We start from the raw sequence: 23,242 nt of genomic DNA on the forward strand, positions 1-23,242 counted from the left end.
TGTCTGATCATTTCTGTGAGACTTGCTTCCACGTTCACTCTATCTCCTACACTGGGTAGGACATACAGTCTTCCACCTGTATCTTCTGGTACTTTACCAGTTTCACTCTCTCCACACCAATCTTTAGTACACTGAACATTTACCCTAGTTGCACCAACCATTTACTGAAGCATCTTACCCAATAATTCCATGTGCCATCCTCAGCACTAACACCTTATTGTTCCTAAGATCTGCCCATTCCTTTGCCATCACAATGTTGTACTCATATTTAGTTTTATTTAGTGAAGCAAAAGCATGACAGTAAATAGATGAGGCCAATGTAAAGGCAACCACCTTACCTTGCTGTAATACAAGCCTTCTTCTGGAGAGAACTCCCGTTTGAACTCATCCTCTGCACCACAGTGTGCCTGTGCACAGACCCGCATAAGTCTTCCTGTGTTGCACAGCAGAAGGGCAGCATTTGTAGCATCATCAATCGACTCAAAGTTGTGAATCCCCTTTTCAAAACAAGAAAAGCTTTTTTTCCACAATTGTTGCTCTGCAGCAGACACAGATTTGCTCACTTCACAAAGAAAGAAAGAAAACAATTGCATAAGCAGACATCAGTGTGACCAATGGGGTCAACTGCAGCACTCTCTTTGATGCCTGTTACGTGAGGAAACACCCTTCATGAGTCATTCAGGTGAAGCACTAACTCCCACTAGCTTACAATGTGACTATACTTAGAATCAGGTTTTTGAAGGGGTGATTAAGGTTAAATGAAGTCATTAAGAGTGAGGTCTTGATCCAATATGCCTCTGACCCCTGTAAGAATGGAAAGAGACAGCAAAGGTATACACAGAAAAAGGACCTTGTTAGAACACAGAAGACTAACACATTTAACAACAGTCATTCTCAATACTGGCTGAGATTAAAACCAACCAAAAGATCCAAGCAAAGCACTATATTAGAAAGCGTCAAACATATATCATGGTTCCATGGAATTTTAAGAGGCTATAGTCTATGTTTTATCTATTTCTCCTGGATTCTGACTATATCCATGCTTTCCCACTGACAGATTCCAGATGTCCTGTAAGCAGTAAGTGTCTTTGTACTGTCTGGTTTTATGTATCAACTTGACACAAGCTAGAGTCATCAGAAAGAAAAAGGGGCCTCAGCTGAGAAAATGCCCCCTTGAGATGCAGCAGTAAGACATTTTCTCAATTAGTGATCAAGGTGGGAGGGGCCATCCCATGGTGGGTGGGGCTATCCCTGGGTGGGTAGTCCTGGGTTCTGTAAGAAAGCAGGCTGAACAAACCAAGGAAGCCAGCCAGTAAACAGCTCCCCTCCATGGCCTCTGCATAAGCTCCTGCCTCCAAGCTCTAGACTGGTTTTTGAGTTCCTGTCCTGATTTCCTTCAGTGATTAACAGCAATGTTGAAGTATAAGTCAAGTAAAATAAACCCTTTCCTACCAACCTGCTTTTTGGTAATGGTATTAAGTCTTAGCAATAGAAACCCTAACTAAGGCAGTCTCCCACTAACAATGCACTCTTTGGAGCACTGTTTGTATTCCCTGGGTCAAGCATAGTTCACAGCTTAGCAGGCAAAGAGGTACGTTCAATGTTCAGTTTGTATGTGGCCCTCAGTTCCAGCTTGGCCCCTTCCCTTTTTCTCATAGAACCTAGCCTTTCCACTAGCAGCCCCTCTAGTGGCTATAATTAACACTTTTTTGGGGGGGGTTTAAGACAGGGTTTCTCTGTATTGTTTTGGAGGCTGTCCTGGAACTCGCTCTGTAGACCAGGCTAGCCTCGAACTCACAGAGATCCGCCTGCCTCTGCCTCCTGAGTGCTGGGATTAAAGGCATGCGCCAACACTCAGCTATAATTAACACTCTTATGAGGATGCTTCTCAATCAGGGTAGCATCAGCCCTTAATAGCTCTCAGCACATTTATAATCAACTACTAAACTAGACCTTTCCATATTTACTTAGGTCACAAACCAATCCAGTGCAGCCTGAACCTCTACCCAATTGCTTACTGAACTCACCTGTGGCCTCCTGCTGCTACACTGGACTTTTCATGGCAGGCTCCGGTCCCCTGTATCCTCAGCCTCTAGAGTCATCCCTTCCTCATATTTGTATCAGAGGTTCCTTCTAAGGGACTGCCTACCCAACTGCATCTTTCCCAAAGCCTTCAAATACCCTACAACTGGGACAGACACTTACCCCTTCCACTGCACTGCATATAACCTTTAACACATTTCCCAGAGATCTGCATTTATAGGTTTCCAAGTGAAAGAGGTACCAGATGTACACCCAATACAGAACCTGGCACATGGCTGGCTATCCAAGTTGTTTCTGAGTATAGAAGTCAGAATGGAAGATACGGGGAAGAATGAATCCCAAGGGGGAAATAATGTTTTCTCTAATTTTATTTAAGAGTCTCAGAAGAGAACCTTGTTGTCACACACCCTCAAGTGCCAGTTTTTTGCTCCACCCACAAACAGTGTGAATGATTCTCCAGTACAAGAGAGATCGAAGAGGACACAGACACTCACCTTCTCGCTCACCCTGCAGTGCAGCAGCCTGATTCATGTAAAACACACCAATTTCATTTCTAATATTTCCCATTCTCTTCAACACTTGTACATAGTGTTCAGGATTCTGACTTTTTAAGTCACTAAATTGCAAGATTTCATTAGCAGCCTCATAACATTTACAACTAACTGAAAGTTGACTTTCTAAGTCTGTAGACAGATCTGTTGCCCATGCAAATCCTTAGAAAAGAAAAAAGGAAATATTACAAGTCATGTTATGCGCCCTTCCTCCTTAATACCTATAGTACCTGACATTTTAAGTCAAAAAATGTAACATAGTATAAATACAGATTCTACCAATACAACAAAAAAACTTAAATGTCATAGCCAAAATGTCTATTAACAAAATGAAATTTTCCCAGAATATTTGTGTTTGATTTATTTTTCTGTCTATAAATACCAAATATTCTACCACTCAGACAGATTTTCCCAAGCTACACATACAGGCTCCTAAGAAATGATACATCTGGTTTCTAGTATCCTATGCTGTAATTATCCAAGGCTGACACAACTGCGGTGTGTTCACATGCATGCTCTGAGCTGAGCTGCTCTTGTGGTTAAATCCATCTCCCTTTAGAATAGGTGATATAAGCATATGGCTATGAGCTAATTTTCTCTTAGCTCCTGGGCTCATCCAGAGGGTACTTAATCCACTTTCATCTGTTTTTTCTTTCCCTCCAAAACCCTGACTTGACAAGTAGCCTAAGTAGCCTAGATGTGTACCCATAAAAACCTTTCCAAGAGTGTGTGAAGGAAACACAACTGTACTCAGACCTTAATTGGCTTTAATTAATGATTGTAAATATTTGAAAATTATTTAATACACACAGGCCCATGCTCACTCTAGCGCTCTCCTCTCTCTCTCTCTCTCTCTCTCTCTCTCTCTCTCTCTCTCTCTCTCTCTCTCTCTCTCTCTCTCTCTCTCTCTCTCTCTCTCTCTGTATTTATGCATATTTATGTATTTATATACATACATACACATATATATTTTTTAAACATGGTCTCACTATGTATTCCTGGCTGGCCTGGAACTCACTATGTAAACCAGTTTGGTCTCAACTCAAAGAACTCTACCTGCTTATCTCCCCATGCTGGGATTAAAGATGTATACTACCATGTCCAGCCACGCTCAATTTTAAAACTGGAAAAGGAAAACTTTCTTGAAAATGACATAAAACAGTTAACAAAAAAGCATAGATAGTCCCACTGTGAACAAGGGACATGTCTGCATACCCTGGCAGCTGGATTCTCTGTGGAGACTATGGAGAATCTCCTGGTCTTCTTTTGTTTGGTAATTAAATTCCTCAAGGTGTGCTGCTCTGTTATTTGCGTTCTGGGCCAGCATGAGTTGGATGTCACCGCAGAGTGTCAGATATTGAGAAAGAAACAGCAGCACTTCAGAAAGCATGTTGGTACACAGGCAGCAGTAAGTATCTGTAAAACAGTGAGAGGGAGAGCCCACAAGGACGTTAGAATTAACACGTATGGCAAACAAGAAGAGGCTGTCACCAGCTAAAGCTCTGTGCCTGATTGTCAGTGTCCACATCAGGTGACACAGGGCTTTGCACACTTCACACCAGAGAGATGTTACAACACTGTACAATAAATAAAGTAAGACATGCTATAAGGCACTGCTTTAAAATTAAATTTTTAAGAAGTGTAGTGAAGGTTCTCTGTAGATCATATGTCTGTCTCCCTCCCTCCCTCCCTCCCTCCCTCCCTCCCTCCCTCCCTCCCTCCCTCCCTCCCTCCCTCCCTCCCTCCAAGGCCTTCTGGACATATTTAGTTATAGTGGCTTACCGTGGCTCTGTAGAGCTAGCTTAATGTATCGCAATGCTCTTCCGTACTTCTGAAGACTCATGGCAGCATCTGACAAAATGTAGTAGGCCTTCGACGACTTGAGAATCAGCTGAAGTTTCATTTTATGTTGCCAAGAACCAGGGGTCATTCCAGACTGCCCAGAACAATTGCCCTTCTGAAGGGAGCCCACTGCAACAAGGAGAAATACCATGTTCTGTCTGAATCTAAGTCTCAATGAAAAAATAACCTGCCAGTTGAAACTATCCTGACTACTACTGGCAGGTTGAGACTGGTAAACACTAGGCTTTCCTACTTATAGCAGTAGAAGAAAGCAGCACTGCTATGGCACGCTTGTGTGGGTGGTGTGGGTGTTCTAAGGTCTTCAGCTTCCCTGCTGTCAGTCACCCCAAATGACACGCTAGCTGTCTCCAATTTCTGCATCAAACTACCATACAGTATACACTGTAAAGCAGTCTTAACCTTAGCCAGAGCCTGTCCTCAGACATCAGACCAGCTTCTCTACACATCACATGCTAAACTGTTTTCCAGTACTCTTTTCCCAGCCAGCATACATCAGCCAAAGCCATTTCCTACTTGTTTCCTGCAAAGATGTTTGCTCTTCCCTATTCCCCACTGCACCTTACCATTTCCTCTATCAAGACCACTGAAGGTGCTAGATACAGTGACTCATATCTAACTCTAGCACTCAAGAGCCCAAGTTTGAGGCCAGCTTGGGATATAGAATGGTGACCTGGACTCTAACAAAACTGTAACACAAGACAAATTCCACAAGACAAAGTCCAGCCTTATTACCTTCTACACATGATCATTTTTATCAAACATTTGTCATATTTTATATACACACGATCACTTATACACTTTTACCAACCATGGTACCAGACACAGAAATAGTGACATAAAGTGAAAGGACTACTTGCTAACATACACTCACCAGAGTAACTATACTGACAAGATCAAACTATTGTGGAACAAAGAACGTCCCCAGCCCGTGGCTTAACTTCTTTCGTTTTTTTGAAGATCTTTTTTTTTTAATTAATACTACACATACTTTTTCATGGTATTTTGTTGCTATGACCTATGACGCCTGGGTTGTACCTGCATCCTTTTCCTCTGCTGCCATAAGCATTCTCTGTATGTGAGGGAGGCACTATGAGGAGATCAGAAAACAATGAAGGTCTTGCTCACAGCTGTGTGTGTCTGGAGCTGTCTAACACAGAAGAGGATACAAGCCTGAGTTTAGCGCACACTCATAAGAGACACTGGTGACAAGTGACAGCAGACTAGAGAATGTGAATGTGAGCAAGACTGATACCTTTTCTTCCTTATCCCCCTTTTTTTGGGAGTCTCACTCTATTGCCCAAGCTGTCCTTGAACTTGAAGCAATCCTGCCTCAGCCTCCCAAGTGACAGGACTACAACAGGACTGTCAAACCCACACTGGAGTAGGGCTTTTCTACAGGGGAGAGGGACAAGAAAAGGCACTTTAGATAGCAACAGCGAAGTCTCAGTGCATGCAGGATGTGCCTGGCACTCAAGAAGCATCACACAAGTACTAGAGAAAGAAATCTGTTCCCTCTACCTGTCATTTCTACATCTGCATTACCTCAAATAAATAATCTCAAATCATTAAAAAAACAAAAACAGGAACTGAGAAATGGAGAGATGATATTTCTACAGTTAAGAGTACTGGCTGTGAGCTGGAGAGATGGCTCAGCAGTTAAGAGGACTGGCTGCTCTTTCAGATGTTCTGAGTTCAATCCCCAGCAACCACATGATGGCTCACAACCATCTGTAATGAGATCTGGTGCCCTCTTCTGGTGTGCAGGAATACATGCAGGCAGAACACTACTCACAATAAATAAACAACTCCTAAAAAAAAGTTCTAGCTGCTTTTCCAAAAGACCTGGATTCTGTTCCCAGCACCCACATAGTTGCCTTACAACATCTGTAACTCCAATTACAGAGGATCTACTGCCTTCTTCTGGCCACTGCGGGCACTACATGCATGTGATACTCTGACATACATGTATATAAAACAGCCATACACATAAAGCAAATAAAATCTCAAGATACTAAACAAAAAGGCCAAATGAACTAATTGACACAATGTTAAGCCAAAAGGGAAATACAACTTATATTAAGAAACGAGATTTTTATTTCCAAGTCCATATGGTCTTTGTGAGGGTGACCTCAGAGAGATCTTATAGACATTTTAAAAGCTATTTCTAGCTCACTCAACAATGGCAATGGCACAATAACAGTCATCTCTTGTAGATGCTCATTATGTACATAGCTCTAAGGACATTATTATTATTTGTTTTTTTCAGACAGGGCTTCTCTGTGTAACAGCCCTAGCTATCTCAGAACTCATAGAGATCCTCCTGCTTCTGCCTCCCCTGGGTTAAAAGTGTGCACTGCCGCCATGCCTGGCTAATACATTATTAGTTGTTTGCATCTTCTAAGAGCCTCTAAAAGCTGCTACCAACTGAGTAGATAAGGTGTCCTTCAGAGTCAAAGTTTTAAGTGATTGATGTGGTTTTCAATTCTTTGCTCTTAAAATGCTCCACACATTTACCAAGGCAGCAACTCCCTAAGACTGTTGGGCAGAAGGCTTCCCAAGGCTGAAAACAGGAAGAGGCAGGTTCCTTAGGAAATTAGAAAAGTCTACAGAATCTCGAAATTATTCTTCAAGTACAGGTTACCCCGACTTTCCATTTACATGGTTTCCCTTTTCTCAAGCCCTTCCAACAAGTGCCTTGCTACAAGCCTTCCTGGCTGTATGTTACTCTACTGAAGATATTATCTGCCTATCAATCAACTTACTTTTGTCCAGGAACAAGGCCATCTGCTTTTCCAGTCCCTCGGGACCACTCCTTGTGGAATCATCTTCATATTTTAAGGGGATAGGAGTGCTGGGGTCAGCTGCTGGAAGGTCACTTTCTTTTTTGATGCTGCTATCCACAGATTTTAAACCCTTTAAAAAACAGAAACATACAAACACACACCTTTATTCGTTTTTTTTGTTTGTTTTTTTGTTTTTTTTTTATTTTTTGAGACAGGTTTTCTCGGTGTGGCTTTTGAGTCTGTCCTAGAATTCATTCTACAGACCAGGCTGGCCTCGAACTCAGAGATTCACCTGCTGCTGCCTACCTGCTGGGATTAAAGGTGTGCGCTACCACCACCCAACCCTTTATTCCCTTCTTAAAAAGAAATCATTTGCTATATTCCATTTACCAGTAGTCAAACAAAACCCAAATACACAGAATTTCTATCTGAGGGACTCAGAACTACATGCAATGTGAAAGATCTGGGGGAAACTGATGTAATTTTCACTTTAAGTGAAGATAATAAAACCAGAGAAGGGCATCATTCAGAACATTTAAACAGCAACAAACATGTGCTACTTGCAAATAAGCACAGACTGCTGATCAATGAAAAGCAAACCCAGACTTACCTCCAGCACATAGCTAAGTACAAGCCGACAGCGCTCTTCCGTGTCATGGCAAACAGGAAATGCACAACTAGGCTTCAGAGACAGACATTGACAAGTTACCAGCAAGTAACCATTACAGCAAACCAGCTGACTCTCATTTCCCAAAAATCATTAAAACTCTGCCAAGCAGTGATTTAGAGATATGCTTTGTATTCAGGTTGGTGAGTTGGTATTTGTTGTGAATGTTCTCAGTACTGTTTCAAATCTTGCTTAACAAGACCTTCCAGCATCTGTGTGACCCAACACTTAAAAACAAGAATTCTATTTGATAAGAGAGTGCAAGAGTAGTAATGCTTTAGATAAACACACACCAGAGCACGTCAGCTTACTCCTATCAGCAATGAGAGCGGCACACTGTTAGTAATGCCATCATCTGGCAGTAGCTAACAAGTACCACCCAAAAGCCAAGCCCTTCCTTTAATTGAATTGCTTGATTAAGGGCAGAACCAGTTAACGGTCTCCAACTATTAAGTAACATTAAATGCAAAGGCATTTCATCTGGCTGACTCATGGGAGACTGCAATCACTAGCATTCACAGGAAAACCCACTCAGAAGACTGAGAAATTGTCAGAGGACAGAGTGAGTACATGGAGAATTGGGGACCCAGGAGCCCACACACTACCTACCAGGTCATTCATCACAGGCCAGGCAAAGCTAAGACATGTTCCTATGAAGATGACTATACTCTTTGTGTGCCTCAGACTTTGGTAAAGAGTGTTCTCTGTAAAATCAGAGGATGTTATCATCCCATACCACCTTAAATCATCCAACCATCCTGAAATTCAGGCTCTGTGATAGCACAATATCCCAATACACGGAAGTGCAGTAACCACTGATTTAACTAGAAAGATGTGGGGCTCTAGCTGAATGTGAACTAAGATTCAGACAGACAGGTAATGACTTATTTGTAAGCACACATTACATGTCCTAGATTGGAAGCTTAAACTCGGTGTAGAGAGTAAACATAACACAAGGCTGTCAGGTACAGACAGGTTATAAGAGAGAAAACAGCATGATTTGGCCAGAGCAGCCAGGGACGGTCTCCTGAAGGAGGTGACACTATTCAGCCAAGACATGAGCTTAGAAAAAAAACAGTCATGAGAAATACACCAGGAAAAACATGTTGTAAGCAGAAGCAACAACACAGGACCTTGGGTGACTCTGATGCTTTTCTTTATAGGGGAGTGAAGAAAGCAGGTCAGAAAAATCAGGCAATGATTTAGAATAAAAGAAAGATTTCAAAATCTACTTAGATCTACAGTTCCCATCTCAAAGCTAAACTCCAAGCTTAAATGAAAAGATTATCTATAAATGTGAATGTATTTCAGTTCAGGGAGCAACCACTAGTTTTATGCGCTGACCTGTACCTAAACATAGGGAGGTGGTAGATAGGAAAGTCTACTGTTGCCACCAGATGAATGGCAGGACAGTCAGCGTTACTCATGCCAACAGACAGGCCTAAAGAGGGTCAATTGTTAAGGTCCACCTGGCCCCAACTATGGCAGATTAAGGACCACAGGTACAAGCACTGTCTTCTGTAGCACATGGCTAATTCACCAGTTTTATCTACATAGGGAACACAGTGCCATCCCCTTCTCAACTATTCTATGCTCACCTAACAAGCAACTCAAATGCTAGACAGAAATGCCCTGGTAAAGAGAGGACAATGCTATACATTGGTCACAGGAAAGGAAAAAATCCCCCTACCTAAAAAGCAAAATACGGCTGCCTGGTTAGCCCATTCGCTCACCATGGCCTTACATAATGTGGGTCAGTTACCCCAGGTAATTTTATTCTGTTGTGAGAGTCCTAAAGTCATGTTCTAGATAGATAGAACTCACAAAATGAGTTATAATGCCATGTTTTGCAAGGCTAACAACATAAATAGAAATAAAGCATGCTTACTCTGATTTGATGAATCGACTTGTATTTTTCTGGTACTGATAGTTCTCCAACAGACTTAATTATAGCCACTGCTTTGTTATCATCCGCTGGGTCAGAGCTGGTGCCATAGGAGCCATTTTCATCACTGTCAGGCATCTCCTCTTCCTCTTCACTGTAGCTTTCATCAGAATTCTCATTTAAAGGGGAATCCGAACTTTCTTCCTTTTTAGGCTCATCTAACTGGAAAAGCTCTGAAAGCATGTAGTTGGCTGAAGCAATAATCTTACAAAAAAACAAAAGAAAGAAAGAAAGAAAGAAAGAAAGAAATATAAAAGATCAAATCTGCCTTACCACACTGAAAGTCTTAAGTTTAAAGATAAGTTATTTTCACCATGGGTACCATACAAAGGATAGCTCCCAATTCAAAGCTACAAATTCCCTAGGTGTGCTCGGTGAAACCCAGACTGAACTGTTTCCTTCCTTCTAGAAATTCATGTACTCTGAGCCCTCCTACTCAACTGGAGACAAGATTTCATGTGAAAAGGTTCTTAAGCAGAACATTATCAAAGCCCGTCTCATCCCAAGTGAGGAATCAGAGTGTCTCTTTATAAACTGTGACTGTTAATCTTCGACAGGCAACTAACAATTACTATATAATGTATGGCTATAAGGGGAGAAACTCAAGATATGCAAGAAGGAAAACCTAAGTATGGAATGTGAACCTCCCTTACTCTAACAAATGACATCTCGATTCTGTAAATAAATCCTTTAAAAGACATTCTAATTGTGGTAAAGCAAAAGAAAAATGCACTCTTCTAGGATTATGAGTGGTCATCACTGAACAGAGCTGACCAAAAGGAAAGTTAACAGGAGACACATGAGGAATTTTAAATCTTTCAGTAGTCATGTAGAAAATGTGAAGTCTAGTAAACAATTTAACACATTTAATTACATATCTACCAAATGTTCAACACACAACTTTCTCCCTTAAAATTCAGTATTTTACACTGGCAGATGCCTCAATTCAGATTAAGCACATCCATATTGCTCAGTTACATGTAGTTAGAAGTACACAGTATAGAGAAGAATCTGACTAGGTTCCACCCCAACAATGCTCTATCAGAATGCCAAGACTGGCTTACTCATCAGGCATGACAATCTTACTTGAGGATGTCTGCTTTTGTCCAGTAACTTAACACAATTGAGAAGCAATGTTCTAATAGTTCCATAGTGTTTCTTGTTTTGATTTTTCTTCATCATCATGTTGCAAGCAACCCTGAAACAAAAGCATGTCAGCTTCACTGTCCATTTAGTTTCTAGTGCAGGACTGAATGGAGGCTCCCTGTATCCTTCAAACAGAGTAACTGACACAAAGAGGCACCCAATGCTGCATCTTGACCACCTGCCACCACTGAGCTGTCACAGAAAAGCTGAACATTTGGTATAATGTGCCTGTGTGTATTTCTTTGCCCCATACACTCCAACCCCCAAACCAGCCCCATAGAAAGATGTATTTTTTCACTATGTAAACCTTTAGAAGTATTTAAAAGTTTCTGTTTGAATAGTGGGACTTTCTTTATCTTAACCTTTTGTTTTCAGATAACGTCTTGCTACATAGCCCAGGTGGGCCTTGAAGTGGTGACGCGTCTCCCTCAGCTTCCCAAGTGCCATGTTGTGCTGATGCCTCATTTCTTCAAGCACTCACTTGTATAAGAGGATGGCCACTGGCATTGTGAATGGGTTCTGGTACTTGTCTTCAGTTTCTTCACAGAGAGTCGTGAGATCATAGAGCTTCACAATATCACTGCCACTAGCTGAAAAGGGAAACAATCCACCTCACCTTACAGCCCTCACCTGAATAGCTACAGTCCAGTCAAGCACTAACTTACCTTTAAAGAGCCAGTAGGTATGCCCTTCTTTGGTACAGTTAGATTTTAGAAATGACAAAATATTTTGTGCAATGTCTTTTATGACTTTAGTAGAAAAATTAGAGTTTTCCAAATTGGGGATTTCTTCTGTTTTTATCATTTCATATTTCTGTAAAGCACAAATCAAAGGCAGTTTAGGAAAGCCTTGGGGAGTAGCTACTTACTATTAAAAACAAATATGTAAGTCCTGAGTAGAAACCTATGTAGCATATAAGTCAGTGTTTTTCGATCTTTTCCTGTTTCAAATGGCAGAGAGAGCTGAGGGCCTTCCCTTACCCACAAGGGGGATTACTAGTGTCATTCTCTAAGAGTGACCCTGATGTATAGACCCAGCAAAGAAACATCTCATTTCTCTTCCACCACAGCGCACAGAACACTTCTCCACCCGAAGTTTGCAAGGACAAAGATAAACGAATGTGGACTTTATATAGCAAATTAAAAAAAAAAAGTAAACATGTATTTCTGGTCCCTTTCTTCAGATACAAGTGTCACTGGGTCAAGAGTAGATCATTACTCCAGATGTTTTCCCTGGACCTGCAAAATTTTCCTTTGCAGGGACAGAGCACAGTTGAGTAGGAGTGACAAGAACAGGAAAGGCTGTATGGATACTACTACTGCTATATATAATATGGGTGTGGCTATTTGCACTGCTGTGGATAAAGCTAAGAGCCTCTCACCTTAGGCAAGTACTCTGCTATTCTGAACTAAAACCCAGCCAATTACTACTACTACCTTTAAAGTACCTCCATATTTTCCCAGTGTGCCTTGTGCAGAGTACCCTAAACATCTCTTAGCATATTTTCTGATGTATATGTGAGACTACATATTCCTCATATCAAAGAGGGTTGCATCTCATCCTTACACTCAGCACCTAACCAGAAAAAGTGACAACTTTTTCTCCAGCCCCAACATCCCTACAACTGTATCTTGAACATACTCATTACTCTCATTCTGAAACAAATTAATGTCCCATGTCAGTGACCTTCACTGTTGTCCTAGATCTGAGAGTCCCTCTACTCTTTCTCCATCCCCATTATTAGTACTTTCCCTCCTTCTCTCCTATGCCTGCTATAAATACCTCACTACAGTTGTCAATTTAAGTTCATAGCCTAAAAGTGGTTCTTAGTTAAGGGTGCAAGTTAGAATTGTGTACAAGGCTTCTTACATATAGCCTTGGGTTGGACTATGATGATGGAAAGCACAGTATCCACTAGATGCAATTATTACTGGACATTTCCTAAAGCTTTGTATAAACCAAGCAGATGTTTGCATAACAAACTTTGAGTTAATCACCATGAGTGCTTGACATTAACATTATAAGTTTCAGCGGTATTTATGACCTTCCCAAAAATTACTTGTAATAATACTCCTGGAAACATCTAAATTTCTGCTCTTACAAACTTAACTATGAAAACACTGAAATTTGAGTTTACTCATACCTATCTTCCTTGTCAAAGACATACTTTAGCATTTTGAGCCTTTAAAGCTGTGGTGAAGCTCTCTGTGCACCAATCTACATTTAAGGTTAGAATGGTCACTGTGTCTTACCTGTACAATCCCATTTACATGGAAACACATCACAAGCTCTGGTACATTGCAAATCAAGTTGTCCAACCAATAGTCAATTCCAGTCAATACATTAATTGGTTTGTTGTTATCCCTGAAAACATACATTTCTAATGTTATCTGGCTTAATTAAAATGACCCATAACGAATCATCTTAGACATGTTTCCCATTTAATATCTTACTCTATTCTCCCTAGATAGAAACTGCCATACATATTCTTTCTGATCTGAAGATCCAGACACACTTAGCTCAATAGCTACATTAGGTCTAAAATCCTTCCAAAAACTTAGAATTTGTAACACACATTGCTGAGTTCTCAGTAAGAATAGGAAGCAGCATGATGATTATGACTGTGAGCTCCCTGCATTCTCCTCACACATCCCAAGGAAACACCGACTACACACATAATAATGCTCCAGTCAGAACTGACACTAGCTGATGTGCATGGAGCATTAAGAAAATGTCCACAATTACTTAAGAGGAAACTGGTTAACCACTTCAAACAATTAAATAAACTTGTATTTAAATACAAGTTTGTAATTAAATACAAGCTTATTCTAAATAAACTTGTAGACGCAAACACAAGACTAGGTCAGTTCCACAGACTTTCTGTCAGCATCAGATTGAACAGTTGTTTATGGGACTAGCAGCATCTGCTGACAGTGTTTCCTTTCTTACTGTGGCAGTTTCCACTCGCAAGGGGTGGGGGGAATGGGAAAGAGGAGGCCATCCCAACAGTTAGAGGAGAGCAAATGAGACATTCACTTTAAAGGAAGCTTGTTTAAAGAAAAGCACAAGGGGCATAAGGTGGTTTACCTGAGGCGTAGGCTAACTGCTGGATATCTGCCACCACCAAATATAGGCATGTTAGAACCAACCAGCATATGGATATCTTCAAAAGTCCACAGAATATTCCGGACAAAATCATTTTTAAGACCCTTTAATTTAAAACAGGAAAGATTATAATAACAAGAGATTCACAGTTTTCCCCCCATGATCCAAAGAAACAGGATAGAAGAGGCAAAGGAGACAAAGTCAATTCCCAAGAGCTGTAAAAAAACAGAGAGACGTTTATAATTCTGAGGACCAAGTGGAGTTATTCCCTACCTGTTCCAACTGAGACAAGTTTTTAAGTGATGAAGTGGACTGAGGACTAGTTGTCTCAGGTGGGCACATGGAAAGCATACCTGACTGTTCTCCCCGTCATTGAACAAAGTAGTAAGGTTTTGCTCTTTAGGTGCTGAGGCCACATGCCCCACTATACATGAGGGCTCAAGAGGCTCCCTGCCCTGTGGAAAGTGCAAGATAAAGAGTGACTGTGCTGCTAGTACTTCTTATAATTGACCTATACTCACAGAGTATCACCCACACACTAGAATACATCCCAATCTACCTGTGTGAATCAGCCAGTACAATGAATTCACGGTGCTCATCACTCAGGGAGTGTGGCTTGCTTTAGCTCTGATTTCCTGCAGTTGCTGCAAGCTAATCATATTCATATCTTAAACAAGACAGACAAAGGTCTTTCAAGAATTCAGTTTCTGTTTTTGGTAAATCTGATTACCACCTCTGGCAGCCAAACACCTCTCTACTGAACTGAAACACCTAGCACCCCGGCCATAGTTTAAAACACTCTTCACACCCACAGTCTCCATCCAGTTGAGCATGTCTTATGTGAGCTTCACAGAATCCCAAACCCCGAAGACCCAAAAAACTCTCTCTTTAGTATAATCCAATGTTCTCCCATCTATTTAATATTAACTTTTTCTTTTTTTCTTTCTTTCTTTTTTTTTTTTTTTTGAGATAGTCTCTCTTTGTAGCCCTGTCTGTTCTAAATGCTGGGATTAAAGGTTTGTTCTTCAGAGTCTAGAATACATTTAGGAAAATATCTAGATGTGGAGTAAACAGAGCATATTATCCAGTTTTGCAGCCACTAGGCAGCTGTCACTAGGAAACACTTTAAATTTTTAATAGTGATGTTGTCTTTGCTGATTTCACAAAACCGTCAAATTTTATTGAATTATTTGTACATCTATGGGGTTATGTACATGTGAGTGCAAGTAACCCTACAGGCCAGAGAAAGACAATGGCTTCCCTGGAGCTGGAGTTAAGAGTTGTGAGCTGCCCAATGTGGGTGTTGGGAACAGAATTCAGATCCTCCATGAGAACAGTATGTGTACTAACCAATCAAGCCCTTGTTCTAGCCACTGCAAAAAAACAAACAAACAAACCCAAATTCTTTGGTTACATATAACCACATGTAATAAAAACATGGAAAGTAATGAATACAGACTATGTCCCTACTTCCTGATGTAACTAAGTATGCCTTCCTTTTACGTTTTCTCTTTGGAAAACAACAACAAAAACCCTCAAATTTGTTTATGTACTATTATGGAATGTCCTCTCTACTTTAAAACCCCTACAACTAAAATCAAGTTAGTTTATTTTTTATAAAATCAAGTGTGTTATAAAAACTCTATAATGTGTAAAGACTGAACCAATCTGGGTGAATCATGTTCAGTGCATGAAAATATACAGCAAGACGAAAAAACGAAATTTACCAAGTTAAAAGCTCTACTTTTATTTATTTGGGCTTATTGGTGTTTTTTCCTAAAAATAGAAATGCCACTATTTAACATCTATACAGTTATTTCATCCTACGGTACACTAAACTAAAAATAAATAACTAGGGGCTAGAGAGAACACTGGCTGCTCTTTCAGAGGACCCTGGCTCAGTTCCCAGGATGAACATGGCAGTTCACAACTGTCAGTACCTCCAGTGAGGATTCAACACCCTCTTGTGGCCTTTTTGGATACCAGGTACACACATGGTTCTCATATGTGCAGGTAGGCAAACACTCATATGCATAATATAAAAATCTCAAAAATAAGTAAGTAAATATGAAACCAAGGACATGAGACAAAGGAGACAACATCTATTCTTTCTTCCTTTCTAAAATCTTCACATAACATTAACGTGGGCCAACGTCAGGAGCTTCATTTTAGACCGAACAATCTAAATCATAGGCACACCTATTATCTAAACACGACAGGTACTTATTACACATCAAGGGTTAAAAATATAGGTAGGGCAGTGTTGGCACATGCCCTTAGTTCAAGCACTTGGGAGGCAGAGGCAGGCGGATCTCCGAGCTTGAGGCCAGTCTGGTCTAAAGAGCGAGTTCCAGAACAAGCTCCAAAGCTACACAGAGAAACCCTATCTTGAAAAACAAAGCAAAACAAAAAAACCCTTTACTGTTATATTCAAAAGTTTTTTTGTTTGTTTTGTTTTGTTTTTAGAGACAGGGTTTTCTGTGTAGACCTAGCTGTTCTGGAACTCGCTTTGTAGACCAGGCTGGCTTCAAACTCACAGATCCGTTTGTTTCTGCTTCCCGAGTGCTGGGATTAAAGGCATGTACCACCATACCCTACAATAGTACTCAATTTTAAGAGACAAAAAAAAAAAAAAAAAAAAAAAAACCAGCTGGCTACTTTAAAATATTTTTTGGGTTATTTAAAAAAAAATTTATCTAACCATTCATGTTAACTCCTGTAAATTCTATTGTGGGAAACTAAAAGCACTTTTTTCCTAGCTGCAAGATGAGTTGATAAAATACTCCTCACCCTTATTCACCACCTGTTACTTCGGTAAAATTGTGTTTCCTAAGTGAGTTCACAGTATCATCGTCCAAGGACTAACAAACCTGACTGGAAGCACTGGGATCTTCAGACACTGGAGAAGGCATTTCAAAGGGAGCAGGCCAGGAAGCCCCTTCAGAATCATGTGTCTGATCAGAACTAGATGATTCTTGCTGTTCTGCAGGAGATGGGACAGGCTGGGCGGCTCCATCACCATTGATGCTGGTCAAATCAGAAATGGAGGAAAAAAGTCATCACATTTATGTTAGTCTACCTATTTGTATGAACTAGATTCTATAACCAAGCATACACCCTGCTTATAAAAAAATACACTAAGCTAAACGTTAACAAAAACTACAGAAGCAAACTTGAATTGCTAATTTTACCCTCTTCAAACTGAGTAAATTTTAGGGCAGAATCTCATTTTTCTTAAGACAAAAACAAACAGTGGTCAAGTACCTGTAGTACAAGAACTTGGACAGAATAGCCTTCTGATACCAGTGCTCTTTGCTTTTCTTCTTCCTCTGCCACTTCTGATCAATCAGTCTTTGATAAAACTCTTTCAACCACGTCCAATCACCAGTCTGAAAACATGAGACATTACTGAACAAATATGCACACAGGTAATAGATGTGGAACCATGTTAAAGGCTCAGCACACAGCCAGTGGTGGTTCTAGGACTTTTAAGAGGGAGAGCTTAGCAGAAGGAAGTTAGTTTTCTGGAGGTACGGCCTTGAAGGGGATACTGGGACCCTGGCCCCTTCTTTCTCTCTTTGCTTCTTGGACATCATGAGTGAAGGAGACTCTCACCCCAGGCTCAAAGCAATGGTGCTGTGGTAGTGTGGAACTTCTGAACCCACAGGCAGGATAAACCTCATCTCTTTTCATGTTGATTCTCTGGAGTATTTCATCACCGTGACAAAACACTGACTAATACTCATCCAATACTCTTGGTTACAAGGAGATATTCTTTAATTTCTGAATACTGTTTCATCAAAGCATGCACTTATAAAACAGTTTCATTTTCCTGTACCCAATAACTGCCTGAAGTAGTACTCAACAACTAAACAAGTAAGGAATAAGATCTCTCTCTCTCTCTCTCTCTCTCTCTCTCTCTCTCTCTCTCTCTCTCTCTCTCTCTCTCTCTCTCTCTCTCCCTCTCCCTCCCTCCCTCCCACATACACCCATCCAACACTGTGTTCTTTTTCTAAGGGAAAACTACCTTTAGTATCAATTTTATCACCTATAACTCATTTTTCCTTATCAAAGCATTGGAAAAGCTAGGACTGGAGGGAGATCTATTATCCCAGCTACTTGGGAGGCTGAAGCAGATGAACTGCAATTTTAAGACCTGAATGAACTACAGAGTGAATTGGAGCCAGCCTGGGCAATTAGCAAGACCCTGTCTGAGAAGGTGGGCACTTGTGGCAAACACTTGTCTAGGATGCATGAAGTCCTAGGTTCAAACAAAACAATGTTGTGTAGGAATACTTTAAAAAGTAGTATAAACTGGCAGGACCATTAACTACTTGTCACCAGTTCATGAAAGTGTAAAAATGGAAGTAGGCCTTGAGAAACAGAAACTTTCTTTAACACATTTTTGACATCCATGTTTCCATAGTATGCCTGTAATAGACTTTAAAAGATTTTTCAAAAATTCAATTAGTTTCTTTAATTTCACAAATTTGACAACTTTTTTTTTTTAATGTCATCCTTTTCCTTTTTTTTTTTCTGGTTTTAAAAAATGAATGAAAGAAGCCGGGCGGTGGTGGCGCACGCCTTTAATCCCAGCACTCGGGAGGCAGAGGCAGGCGGATCTATGTGAGTTCAAGGCCGGGCTGGACCGCCAGCCTCCAAAACAATACAGAGAAACCCTGTCTTGTAAAACAAAACAAAACAAAAAAAGAATGAAAGAGGGGGCTGGAGGGGTGGCTCAATGGTTAAGAGCACAGAGTGATCTTCAAGAGGACCTACATTGGGTTTCCAGCACCCACATAGTGGTTCCCAAACATCTTTAGTTATAGCGAATCGGATACCTTCTCCTGGTTTTCTTGGGTACCACGCCTGTGGTTCACAGATATGTACAGACACCTAAAAGAGTAACTTTCTTTAAAACAATTTTCTCCTCTGTTCTGTTTTTTCCCTCCCTCCCTTCCTTTTTAAAGACAGGGTCTCCAGGCTGGCAAACCCACAGAGGCAGTTGACCTAAACAAGGGGGAACGCATGGACCCCAGACTGATGACTGAGAGCCCAGCATGGGACTGATTCAGACACTCCCCCAATCTGGGTGTCAGAGAAGAGGTCTAGGCCATCTATAGGACCTTGAAGAGTAGATCAGAATTTATTCCTGGCATACAAGTAGATTCTTGGAGCCCATTCTACATCGAGGGATGCTCTCTCAGCCTGAACACATGGGGGAGGACCTAGGCCCTGCCTGGGATAATATGACAGACTCTGAAAATCCCTTATGGAAGCCCTTACCCTCCCTGGGGAGCAGAAGGGAGATGGAGTGGGGTGGGGGCTTGGGAGGATTGGGGAACTGGGGAAGGAAGGGAGAGTGAACTGAGAGTAACATGTGTAATAAGTTAAATAAAAAAATTATTATAAAAAAAGAAGAAGAAAAAAAAAAAAAAAGACAGGGTCTCTCTAACTAGCCCCAGTTGTCCTGGAACGCTCTACATAGAACCAGCAGGCTGGCCCTAAACTCAGAGATCTCCACCTGCCTCTGTATCCTCAGCTCTGGCATTAAAGGTGTGGGCCATCACATCCAGCTGTTTTTCTTTTTTTTAAATTAATTTTATTTTATATGTATTGGTGCTTTGCCATGGGTGTCAGGTCCTCTGGAAATGGAATTACAGACAGTTGTGAGCTGCCATGTGGGTGCTGGGAATTAAATCCAGGTCCTCTGAAAGAGCAGGCAGTGCTCTTAACCACTGAGCCATCTCTCCAGGCCCCCTGATGTTTTTTCTTTATTAAAACTTTTTGCTGTTTTTAATTCCCCTCACTCCCACAAGACAGGGATTTCTTATATATCCCTGGCTGGCCTGGAACTTGCTCTGTAGACCAGGCTGGCCTCAAACTCACAGAGACCTGCCTGCCTCTGTGCAGAGATTAAAGGTATATATGCCACCACCTCTCAGCGCTGTTTTTAAATCTTTAATGAAAATTTTATTTCTCTATTGCTGAAGTACTCAGGTACAATTCCAATTTAGTATTTTAAAAATGATTGTGTAATGTATGTCTATGTAAGTATGTATGTGAGTGTGTTTGAAGTGCATGCATGCAGGTCTAATACAGAGGTCAAATGAGGTTGTCAGTTGTCTTGGTTTATAATTATCTGCCTTACCCGTCACTGTACCCCAAGATCGATTTTTGTCATTCTCCACCTCCCAGCTAGCAAGCCCCCAGCAATCCTGTCTCCAATTTCCCACAGTAACAGGATTACAAAACTGTATAACTATGTTCAACTTTTTATACAAATTCTGAGAATTTGACTCAGCAAGTGCTCTTAAGTCTTACTTTGGCACATCTTTAAAACAAAGTCATACTTTCGGTGCTCCTGAGCTATAAAGAGAAATGTTTTTCTAAATGATTTTTGTATAAATTAATTACCTGAGATGACCTCATAAAGAGTTCTTGAATATCCAGCTCATCTAGTAAGAGAGTCCTTCCTATGCGGTGAACAGCCATGCTTACGTGGGACTTGCTGTAGGGAATCTTCAGGAGCTTTTTTATGTTCTTTAAGAAAAAGTTTAGAGAGGCCCTTTTAGGATGACCCAGAATCTTCTGGATTTTAACTTCATTCAATTTGAAGCTTAGTAAGCCTTATTTCCTCAAGGTTACATAAACTAGACTATGCAAGAATTACAATCATATGGAAGACAGATCTTTATAAATTCTTGAGTTATGCTGTCAGTGTAAGTGACAACCCAGCACTTTTACAACAGTATTCCTTTTATAGGAATGAGTGGAGGCATGCAGTCACATTGTACTGACCAACAGAAAAAGAGCTGCGAGTCAAGAATCAATAGCTACTAGAATATAATTTTTAATTCTCAATTGGTAGTATATGAAGAATAACCGAAACATAGTATGTTTCAATTGTTACTATTAAAATACAACCAACAATATACACATTTTTATCACTGCCACTGTTTTTTATAATTCTGTCCTCCTCTTAAAAGGAGATAAAAAGTTAGTATTAAAAAAAATCATAGGCATTAATAACTAGTTAACTGTGCCTTATTGAACTGTTGATAGCAAGACTATAAAACAAAAACTGGTATTACACCTCCAGCCCGTGCCACCTAGCACTCCATACCCCAGAAGTCACATTGAATGACAACACTCACTTCTGAGTCAGAGACCACATCCACATCATTTCCCACTGAGTCAATGAAGTCATATGCCATGCCGAAACTATGAAAGGAAGAAGCCACAGGTGGAAAGCAGAATAGAGTATCAAGTTGCATTGCTTCTAGGACATGCATAGCTACATTTCACACATGGAAATAAAGGTGCATGTTGTCATCCAGCTGCTTATTACTTCCTTCTTAGATGTACTAAAATAAGGCGCACCTTAAAAATACATCTCTGAATTCATAAAACTGTAAGAACTGTGAAAAACAATTAGTATTATCATAAGCCCAAAACTTTTCCAATGTAAAATAGTTCAAGACTTTATTCTTTTAACATGTGGAGAAGAAAAACAAAATATGAAATATATATTATGATTTTGTGAGTTATATAATACCAATAAAAGAAAAAAACATACCTGAAATCAATTCAGTCATAAAGAGAAAATGAAAAACTAGTGAGTACCCAACTCATTCCGAGTCACCACATGAGGCTCATCTATGTGAGCTACAAGCTTGAAAAGCAGCTTATGTCACCATTTTCCCATTAGTAAGTGGATGAGTCGGGACATTTACCTAGGACTGCATGTGTTTATATGATTCTCCATCTGCTCTGGGTAAACAGGCTAACCTTGATTCCTCATTTGCAAATAGTTAATAGTGTCTATCTTAAAAGATGGTTGTAAAAAATACAGGAGAAAAGCAATCTAGCACAGTATTTATATAGTCACCATAACTATTTAAATCAAATCACCACATTTAATACAATTAAGCCATTTTAAAAATAATAAAAATATATGGTTATTTTCAGACTTTTCATAATATCAAACATGCTACAAATAAACAACTTGTGAACATGGCATTTACCCTTTGAGGCACCAGGATAATTTCTAAACTACTAGCTTATAGGGTATCAATGTTTGTGGTTGTTGCTATATAAGTTATATGAAAATATTTTAAGTCCAATCATTCAGGAGAAGAAAAAGAACACATAGTAAATGATCTACAAGAATAATACACTAGCTAAGACCAAAGGACACTCTCAACTTTATTTTATTTTATTTTATTTTTTTTGGTTTTTTGAGACAGGGTTTCTCTGTGGCTTTGGATGCTGTCCTGGAACTCACTTTGTAGACCAGGCTGGCCTCGAACTCACAGAGATCCGCCTGCCTCTGCCTCCCGAGTGCTGGGATTAAAGGCGTGCGCCACCACCGCCCGGCTGACACTCTCAACTTTAAATACTACCAGTAGAAATTTCCACTGTGGGTCAAAGGTGTAGGTTACCCAGCATGTGGAGGTTTTAACCTTAGGCCTTTTCAACTACTATATCACCATTTAATAACAACTCCAAACAGCAGGCTAAGTAGTGGCTCAGGTCTTGCTCCTCACACACTACCCTATTTGAACATATTCAGAGCATATACAAATTGCTAAAACAGCGTATTAGCAGCCAACATCCATGCTTGTTAAAACAAGCTGCAGACTTAAAGAAGGCACATAACTCCAATGCTGTCTTACTGTAACATGAATTTGAATGACAGCTATAAATTTTCATTAAAAATACCCAAACCAATTACTGTGTATCTCAAACTGAACTGGAAAGCAGCTTTAAATGGGAGGGGGGGGGGGGGGATGCCCAGGACTAAAATTTACCTCGAAAATGGCTTGCTTTTCTTACTGTTGCCAAGAATGGTAGTTCCTGCTGGCCCTAGTTTGGCACTCTCTCGTAACCAGTTGGCAGGTGGGAGTTTCAAGTCTGTTTTTTTCTTCGAGACGTGCAAAGGCTGTTCGAGGAGGGGCAGAAGAATATTTCACCACGGCTCGGCTTTTCACTTCACTGCCTCCAAGAAATAAAGCCGATCCCTAATTAACACATGGAACGAAGCTTTAATGAATGCTGCTAGGAGTCACAATCTCACCTTCCTACACATGAAGCAAGAACTCACCAAATCAGGCTTCACAAGGAGCCATGCTGCCTG

At 40.4% G+C, this 23,242-nt stretch overlaps 1 protein-coding gene across 1 annotated transcript in view; it reads right to left on the minus strand.

The window, feature by feature from the left end:
* The window catches only part of Edrf1 (erythroid differentiation regulatory factor 1), a 37,854-nt gene that overhangs the window by 13,516 nt on the left and 1,096 nt on the right, over window positions 1-23,242 (minus strand). The window contains 19 exon segments of the mRNA XM_005064280.4: window positions 339-562; window positions 2,538-2,756; window positions 3,810-4,010; window positions 4,377-4,565; window positions 7,220-7,370; window positions 7,851-7,922; window positions 9,796-10,056; window positions 10,939-11,050; window positions 11,480-11,588; window positions 11,664-11,811; window positions 13,251-13,362; window positions 14,086-14,207; window positions 14,457-14,558; window positions 16,974-17,130; window positions 17,368-17,492; window positions 20,521-20,646; window positions 21,261-21,327; window positions 22,917-23,026; window positions 23,028-23,126. Coding sequence (XP_005064337.1) covers window positions 339-562; window positions 2,538-2,756; window positions 3,810-4,010; window positions 4,377-4,565; window positions 7,220-7,370; window positions 7,851-7,922; window positions 9,796-10,056; window positions 10,939-11,050; window positions 11,480-11,588; window positions 11,664-11,811; window positions 13,251-13,362; window positions 14,086-14,207; window positions 14,457-14,558; window positions 16,974-17,130; window positions 17,368-17,492; window positions 20,521-20,646; window positions 21,261-21,327; window positions 22,917-23,026; window positions 23,028-23,126 — 2,706 coding nt within the window.

This window comes from Mesocricetus auratus, unplaced genomic scaffold (assembly GCF_017639785.1).
Source record: "Mesocricetus auratus isolate SY011 unplaced genomic scaffold, BCM_Maur_2.0 Super-Scaffold_4256, whole genome shotgun sequence".
Taxonomy (NCBI): Eukaryota; Metazoa; Chordata; class Mammalia; order Rodentia; family Cricetidae; genus Mesocricetus; species Mesocricetus auratus.